Source organism: Pezoporus occidentalis, unplaced genomic scaffold (genome assembly GCF_034315485.1).
Source record: "Pezoporus occidentalis ecotype Australia unplaced genomic scaffold, CSIRO_AGI_Poc_V1 ctg39, whole genome shotgun sequence".
Taxonomy (NCBI): Eukaryota; Metazoa; Chordata; class Aves; order Psittaciformes; family Psittacidae; genus Pezoporus; species Pezoporus occidentalis.
In genome coordinates this window covers 3085982-3095316 of record NW_026915713.1, presented here as the reverse complement: position 1 = coordinate 3095316, position 9335 = coordinate 3085982, and the positions used below count along the sequence as shown (strand labels likewise).

General features: G+C 36.4%; 1 protein-coding gene across 1 annotated transcript in view; it reads right to left on the bottom strand.

Moving 5' to 3' along the window:
- Positions 1-1922: 1922 nt before the first annotated feature.
- Positions 1923-9335, bottom strand: part of LOC134170808 (uncharacterized) — a 108177-nt gene continuing 100764 nt past the window's right edge. The window contains exons 19-21 of the mRNA XM_062632539.1: positions 8771-8815; positions 7825-7872; positions 1923-3232 (exon numbers count right to left, since the gene is read on the bottom strand). Of these exons, the coding sequence (XP_062488523.1) occupies positions 1923-3232; positions 7825-7872; positions 8771-8815 (1403 nt within the window). The remainder of the gene's footprint in view (positions 3233-7824; positions 7873-8770; positions 8816-9335) is intronic.

The window sequence follows — 9335 nt, the reverse complement described above, 5'->3', positions numbered from 1 at the left end:
ATCTTTTTCCGTGAACTGGAGAGCTGATTTTTTTTTTTTTTTCTCACTTACTAAAGGGCAAGGAAGAGAAGCAGGTATTTTCCCATTTGCTCTGTTTGCCTGTCAAACACTGGGCTCTTTCCCTTAATACTTCAGTAAAATTACAGTATGTCAAACTGACCAGAAGAAGCAGAGATACAGATGGGGAAGGGAAGCCATGTGGAATCCTTGATAAATATCACAAATTTTTGCTTTCATGCGTTCTAATACAAGTATATAAGTCTTTGAGCTTAGTGGGGCTGTGTAACTGACATTTAATTAAATCCCATTTCTTTGAATAGCAAAGCTCAGTGCTGAGGGCCCATGCAGGAAAATGAATGCTGTTCTCTTAATTGTCCATGTTTAGATATTGGCTAACGAAAGCAACATGGTTTGTTTCAAAAATTAGGTTTATCTTTTTTTTGACAAGTCCTTTTTGAGTCCTTTCTTGATACTGAGCATGCTGTACAGAGACACCACTGCCATTCTTAAGAAGTACAATGCTTAATGGGAAGATGGAGGGGTAAAAGAAAGGGGAAAACTTTTATATGTCCGTCACACTTAAGCAAGAAATATCACTACCACTGTACATCAATTCTATATATGTGAAAACATCCCCTTAAAATGACATTTCTCTATCATTGTACAGACAATGTGTGGACAGGGAAAAAAGGAAATTGTCCTATGAGGGTACTTCTTTTGCATCTTATTTTGTGACTTAAATAAGGAAGAAAAATGAAGAATGGTCAGAAATTAGTTCTCAAAGCTACTTTCAAAGTGGCTGTGATATAATACAACTAATTGCTTATCCTTGCAAAGAAACACCATCAGTGTTTTCATATCCATTTTAGCAGGACGTCTGTCAGTATCAGTACAAATAGTACATGTCTCTAATAACACTTTCTTGGTATAAGGTAAGTTTTAAATGTATCAAATCGATAGTTCTAGAGGTTATTCTGGTAATATTTATTGTCATTAGAGGGGAAAAATATCACCATAGTAAAAGTATATATAAGATCTAAAGACAGAACTGGTTAAAGGCATGATATCTTACTTATCAAAGTCAATGTTTTTTTAGAAACATAACAAGAAAACTCAGTGAATGACATCTTTGTTCTAAGAAAACTGATTTCTGCAATTTTATCTTTAATGGGATATACAACACCTAACAGTCATTTAAGGGAGTAAAATACTGTGTATTTTGCTTACTGGCAAGTTAGCAGTCACTGTCTGATGAGAAGACTTAATGGGTAAATTAGCTGTATCTTTAGAAAAAATTACTTTTGTTACACAATAAAACAATGCAAGATGTAGCAGTGAGACATATATGTGGTAATACAGACACTTCCAACAAAGCATAAAAGTAATTCAAGTACAGTCTTTAAAACTTCGCTACTATTGAGCTTTCAAATGAGTCTAGTACTCGCATTATGTGTTTTACTAGTGAAACATAGGAGCAAACTCAAGAAACTATATTCAAGAGGGACCAAAAATTAATACAGGTCTGATCTAAGGTCTATTACGACCGATTGGATTTTTTCAGAGCTTGCAGTCATAATTACATGAGACTATAGTGGTATTTGGTGGGCAACAATACAGAATTGGATTTTATTGCTTTACTGAGCAAAACAATGACAACACCTTGACAGGAAGGTAATCATGTACCTTATGCATGTTGATGTTACATGGTCTCTGTCAACTCATTCCTATTGCCAGCATGCTTAAATGTTATTACAACTTATTGCATTCAAATAATTTAAGTGTTTGTGACTAGGAGGATGGGATCTGTGCCTTGTGCTATTTACATTCATAGAATCATAGAATCATAGAATCACAGAATGGTTAGCATTGTAAAAGACCTTAAGATCACCTAGTTCTACACCCCCGTCAAGGACAGGGATGCCTCACACTAGATCGTGTTGCCCAAGGCCCTGTCCAGCCTGGCCTTGAACACTGCCAGGGATGGAGCATTCACAACTTCCCTGGGCAACCCATTCCAGTGCCTCACCATCCTCACAGTAAAGAACTTCCTCATATCTAACCTGAACTTCCCATTTACGTTTAAACTCATTCCCCCTTGTCCTATTGCTGCAGTCTCTAATGAAGAGTCCCTCTCTGACATCCTTGTAGGCCCCCTTCAGATACTGGAAGGCTGCTATGAGCTCTCCTTGCATTTTTCTGTTCTCCAGGCTGAACAGCCCCAACTTTCTCAGCCTGTCTTCATATGGGAGGTGTTCCAGCCCCCTTATCCTCATGGCCCTCCTCGGGACATACTCCATCAGCTCCATGTCCTTCTTACGTTGAGGACACCAGAACTGTACACAGTACTCCAAGTGGGGTCTCATGAGAGCAGAGTAGAGGGGCAGGATCGCCTCCTTTGGCCTGCTGGCCACACTCCTTCTGATGTGGCCCAGGATAAGAGTGGCTTTCTGGGCTGCGAGCACACACTGAAGCTGGCTCATGTTCAGTTTCTCATTGACCAACAACCCCAAGTCCTTCTCCACAGGGCTACTCTGAATCTCTTCTCTGCCCAACCTGTAGCTGTGCCCAGGATTGCCCCTACCCAGGTGTAGGACCTTGCACCTGGCATGGTTAAAGTTCATGAGGTTGGCATCAGCCCACCTCTCAAGTGTGTCAAGGTCCCTCTGGATGACATCCCTTCCCTCCAGCGTATCAACCAAACCACATAACTTAGTGTCATCGGCAAACTTGCTGAGAGTGCACACAATCCCACTGTCCATGTCGCCGACAAAGATGTTGAACAAGATCAGTCCCAACACTGAACCCTGTGGGACCCCACTCATTACTGGTCTCCATTTGGACACTGAGCCATTGACTGCAGCTCTCTTCGTGTGGCCATCCAGCCAGTCCTTTATCCACTGAGTGCTCCATCCATCAAATTGATGTCTCTCCAGTTTAGAAACAAGGATGTCATGCGGGACAGTGTTGAACGCTTTGCACGAGTCCAGGTAGATGACGTCAACTGCTTTGCCCCTATCCATCAGTTCTGTAGCCCCATCATTGAAAGCCACCAAATTTGTCAGGCATGATTTGCCCTTGGTGAAGCCATGCTGGCTGTCACCAGCCACCTCGTTGTTTTTCATGTGCCTTAGCATGCTTTCCAAGAGAATCTGCTCCATGATCCTGCCAGGCACAGAGGTGAGACTGACTGGTCTGTAGTTCCCCGGTCTGTAGGTCCCCTGGACTGACTGGTCTGTAGTTCAATGAAAGATGAAGCTAATTAGAACATCTTCCTCACCTCGAATTTGCACAGAAAACCATACAGAAACAGAAGGAGACTGTTTCAATAGAAAGAATAGTTTCTGTTTCTGTTTGAAACTGTTTCAGACGGAAAGAAACTGGAATTCAATAGGTTGGCTTCTTTAAAATATTTCACTGAGTCTGCTGTCAGTTCTTCTCTCACTAATTAAGAACTGCATCACATTATTATGATTTCTCTGCTGGATTTGACTATATTGATGAGACCTGGAAACATGAACTCACTACAACATCAGGATGCTGGGTTTAGAGCTTATAAATGTTTAAAAACAAAATTATGTTGATGAAAAAGCAGGAGAGTTGCTCTGTTCTCTAAGCAATGTCCCCATTAGATGAGAAGAAATATGAACATTGAACGGACTTAAAGGAATGGCCATTTACAAAGCTAAACAATCTGAAACAAAGATAAACAATCTTAGACTAAGAAAACTGTTGAGGAATTAAATTTTGTATTGAAATTTGCTTCCATGAGATATGTAATGGAAATACACAATATGTACTTTTTTCCTCTTTTATTGTCATGTTATTTACTAAGATACACAAGTCAAACTAAAGGGTAAAACCATTTTAAGAAGGAGAAACATTAAGATACTAGATACTGATATTTCATTTGTGGCAAAATCATTCAGAAACTTATACTGAGATACATTTTTTATTATTATTATTTGACTTAGCACAAATTTAGTTGTATTTAAGCACAAATTTAGTTGTATTTATATATGTGTGGAGTTTAATTTTAGCAAAGTGTTTTGACCCAGTTAAAAGGAAGGGAATGAAATCATTATCCAACAGGCATAAATAATGTTACTAATTGGATTTATTTTGCAAAGTTAGGTAAATCAGATTCTCATTGCTGAATCTAAACCAGCATGCTAAATAATATATTTTTTCATACTACTTTTTTGCATAGTCTGTGACCATTATGCGTTGTTTAGTTACACCAATTTATCCCTACAACTATAGAAATTCTAGGTGTTTCTCTAATTATTTGTTAAGCAAATAATTTTTAGGCTTAACATGAGAAGTAAGCAATTAATGAATTAATTGTAAAAACCTCAACTTTTTATTATCTATCTTGTCTGTCATCAACTTTTGCTCTTCTTCCATCTCATTTTTTTGCCAAACATCCTTCTTTATTTCTGGGATCTCTCTCTGGACTCTGAATTCTCCCTTAATGTATTCCCTGGTAGAATTTTGATCACTCCCTTTTGATGTAAACAGTCATTCCAAGCTCAGAGGGCACATTGCCAAGTGTAACTGAGGTAGTTTTATACTGTTTGTGGACTTAAGATTTAGAGTGGTCTTCAAATACCTTGATAAGATTTAGGTTGAATGACAGCTCCCCCATGATAAGAGTAAATATCCTGCCATTATGGACTGCAAAGCTTTCCAGATATTAAGCTAAGTGCTGTACATGTGCATGATCGACAAAAACTAGCTAGATACATTACAAGATGTGCCTGATTTTATTAGTCCAGAATTATTTCTAAATTTTATCCAGTGACCATTTTGTTTTATGTAAAAAAGTTTCTGAAGCAGAAACAGTCTTGTATAAATGGAAATGGAATTGTGAAAATTCAGGAACAGGCAGCTGGTGTTTCACCCATGTTACTCTGGTGTTCCGCCCATATTATTTTGTAACTAAGTAGCTCTAGTGACCTCCTGGGAAGTAGAAGCTGTAAAGTTGTCTCTCTCTGTGTGAAGAGGACTGAGTCAGCTAAATCACTTGGAGAGCACACAATGACTACACCAGTATAACACTGTCACCACCATTTTAAAAACAAATTTATTACAGCTGCATTTTGTCAAGAGCCTGATATTGATGGGTTAGTTGTGTTCAAAGCATGTTTGGTAGACAGGAATTGTTAATCAAGTTTCTGGATCCTAGCGAATTTTTGTAGGAATTGGGAAATAGGCCAGCAGTTTTCCCTGCTTCAGAAACAGGGATGTAGGGGTCAAAAATTTCTGTGCTTGCATAGGAAGGTGCCTTATGGATGTAGAAACCTTAAGCTTTATGTAACTTCTTTGACAGACTGTTTGGGACATTAAAATCTTCTAAAATAATGTTTTGGTCTGACCTTATATTTTTAACAGTGCTTTTCACTGTAGATTGGCAAGGACTCTCTCTGCTCATTAATCTTCAGGATTTACCTCTTATGGATTTTAACTGGGAGTCTGTCAATGGGGTCTGTAAAACATATTCACGGTTGTAGCACACCTAAGGTTTACATAATAAGAAGAAAAAGTTCTCATCAGTTGGAAGACTGAGCTATTGAAGTTCAAGTGCTATTAAGATGTAGCTAATATTTAGGTAGTACATAAAAATTGAACCTAATCAACCCTTCTTTTGTCACTGTGTTGGTAACTATGAAAACTTACAATTGTTTACTGGAGAGGTGGATTTTGAGCTGAGTTCAAGTAACTTAAAATTCTTTTTAAATCGAGCATCCTAAAATTGAAGATAGATACAGCTTTCTAAATGGCTTGTTTTTCTTTATCTGATTGCTATTAATATCAGGGACTGGTTGTAAGAAATCTAAAGCCACATGAATCTATTCTATGCAGCTTTTGAAAGCTGAAAGAAGATTTACTATTTAAATTTTTAGATTAGCTAAAACCTTTTCTACTTCCATTTATCAGCAAAAAGTATTAGTATTCAGCACAGCAGGAAAAATTCACTGGGTTTGTCTGTAAACAGAACATACAAAAGCCATCAAGTTCCAAGTCAAGTGTACATGACCTATGATTTGGTCTCAACTTTTAAATTCTTGGGTTGAGCAAACACCAAAGAAAGAACAACATTCATAAAGAGAAACCACTTTGATGTTATTCTGGAAACCTTTCATCCATTGTCTGAAAACTAACTTATTCTTTTCAGTGGACAAAGAATAGTTTGAAAGTACTTACATAGTTCTGTAAGTTATGAAAAAGCCAGTTATGAAGAACTGTTTGAACAGAGCTGCTTAAGATCTGGGAAACATTCAGCCAAGAATAATTGCACAATGATAATGTACAATTAAATCATAACAATTACTGTAAACGAAAGCCACAGTAACACAGTTTTTGAATGATGTAAACTTTGCAGGGGTGCGATGTGCAGAAGAAAGTCCACTGGCAAACAAATTATAGTACATTCCTGTTTTATACTGAATTTGTAATGTTGCACCAGAAAAAAAAAATCTTGTATCTTCTGGAAAACTCTTTAATTTATCTTACTGGCTATTTCTTATGATTAGTACTACTTTATTGATATTAATTCTCTATCAATAAAATAGTAAAACTTTTTTGCTAGCATAGATTCTACATTCTGTATCTATCAGCTAAAAAAAGAATCATTAAGAGGAATTAAAGTCTGTATGCAACTCTATGAATCTGTATCACAATTAAATAAAAAAAGATGAAAAAGCTAAGCAATTTGTTTATGTTTATGTAATATGTTTATGACTATGCAACAAAGTCTTGTGAGCCATGTGTGGAAATATACATGCTAAAATTTGGATGCTTAATCTTAGCATTTCATTTACATTTTCTCTTCCTTCATGTCAGGTTTTTCTTTACTTGTTTTATACTTAGCTACTTCTTAATTATTATTCAAATATTTGAAGTTTATACATATGGATAAATAGATATTTCTAAATACAGATACATATAACTATACATATTACACATTTTATATCATGTACATAGGACACTAAAACGTTCCACTTCAAGTAAAAAAGGTAAAAAACTCATATACAATAAAGTAGTCTGCATGATTACAGGTTAAATTCTTTCTTCAGTAGTTTAAGACAACAAAGTTGTACTGGAGGGATCCATACTAATATTTAATTCATATTTTCTGTGTAAACCATAACCTCATGAGTGAGATTAAATACTTTGATTCTTGTCTGTCATGAATCAGTACAGTTCACTGAAGTTGTAGGGTTTAATTTGTCAAGAATCTGGAACGTGTTTTTATTTTTACCATAAACTAGGAAAAAAACATGGATATAGCCTATAAAACTATGCAGAACAATTTCCTCCTGAGCTGTTTGACCTTTGCTCATCTTTTTTGTGGGGGGATTGAGGGCACAATATGATGGGAGACAATATTTATAAATGTGAGAGAAGATAAGCTGAACATGCTTCTTCTTATGTGGTTTTGTTATGGAACAGATTTTCTATGAGGAGCATGAGCTTGTTTTAAATAATGTACTGCCAAATGAATTACAGGCCACTTGATTTATAAAGCAATTATCTGAATATATGTTTAAAAGTTTAGGAAGGTGTAAGCCAATACCATTTGACCAAATAATTCACCACAGGAAAAATATTTATGGATTTGATCTACCTGGCTTGCCTACATCATATCCCCTAGACTTGAATGAGAGATGTGAAAAGACTGTGTTTTCTCCTTTTGCAAAAAAAACTCAAAACCCCACAACCAACTCCCCCTCCTCCCCCTCCTCCTCCTCCAAAATAAAAAAAAAAAAGGAAAATTTTGGAAAGGAAAAGGAAGTTCCCTTACAATAAAGGGAAATCATATACCTGATGTCAGGTTGTGATGTCGTGAAGCTTCTTTTACTGGTGGGACTTCTAAAAAGCAAAGCATAGGTGATAAATAAATCTCCATTTTCACACCAAAATATTTAAATAAATTTCAATAAGAAACATGCTAATTTCCTGGAATCAACTTACAGATAGGAATCTCTATAAACAAGATTTTTCTGTAAGCATGGCTTTCCTAGTAAATTATTTAAACATAGAAATTTTATGTCTAGCAAAGCCATAAAAACAAACTGCCTCTAGATAGTTTACCAAATTTGCACCAATACAACTAATTGGTATCCTTTTCTATATGCAAGTCACTGTCTCTAACCTACATAGAGAAGACATTTATGTCCTAGACCACTAACTTAATACATTTGCGTAACTTATTGCTATTAATTATCTTCAGAGGTATAGCAGAAACCATTTATCTGTCTGCATATTACTGCAGGGAAACAACCAAAATGGTGCTGCGTCCAACAGGTTAGTCAGAATATAGGTGACCATGAAGTCTGTCTTGTGTAAAAAGCACTACTTGTTATCAGTGTAGTTATTCTACAGTATGAAGCTAGTGATCTAAAGCATCGCACAAGCTATGGAGATGAACTTTGCACTGTCTCACTAAGGAGCATAACAGCAGACTAAGTAGGGACTACTCATCCTACTAGTCTGTCAATACAGCGCTGGAGGACCCCGCAGACAGGCTAATGCTGTACTAGCCAGGGGGGGTCACAGGCAGGGCACTGCTGCAGCCAGATTGGATGTGCTGATGTAATCAGCCGAGAAGCCATCTGACACTCGGTTACTGGGGATTTATGCACAATTTCATCATTTTTATTTACTTGCATGTATTTAGAAAGACCAACAAAGCTCTTCTTTTCAATCCCATGGAAAAAACTGTTTGCATTTTTATTGTTATCTGCTGAGATTTTCATCTCTTTATTACCTTTGTTTTTTTCATGTTTCAGATGTTTCTTCTCAATTGTTTTTTCTAGCAAGAAAAAAAGTAGCACAGTTCAAGGTTAGTAAACTGACTATGGAACAGATTATTGCCTAGAGTTTTCAAGTAATATTCTTTGAAAATTAACACAGACCTTGTATGGTTTGTTTCAAATAAAAATCCATGTAAAAAATTTTAATCTCATACTGTTTTAAATGTGATCTTCTACATATGCATGCACCCACAGAGTAAATTCATACCTTCTTTTTCCTTAGATGTCTTTGTTTTTTTCATAGCTAGAAAGATTTGCAAGGAAAGAACATTAGGTGACAATCATCAGAAATATGGTACTCTTACAAAAAGTACATTGCACAAAGCTGATCTCCTTAGTAATTTCTCTGGAATAATAACTATGGTAAATGTGTCTCATGGCATGTATACAAGGTACCTAATATTACTACAGTGGCTGCTGCCCTTAGTGGCAGTAGTAGTTATAGGCTTTCTGAACAGTCACTGGAAATTGTTTGGATATTGCTGGTTGCAGAGTAGTTTGGAAACTCCTGATAAAGGC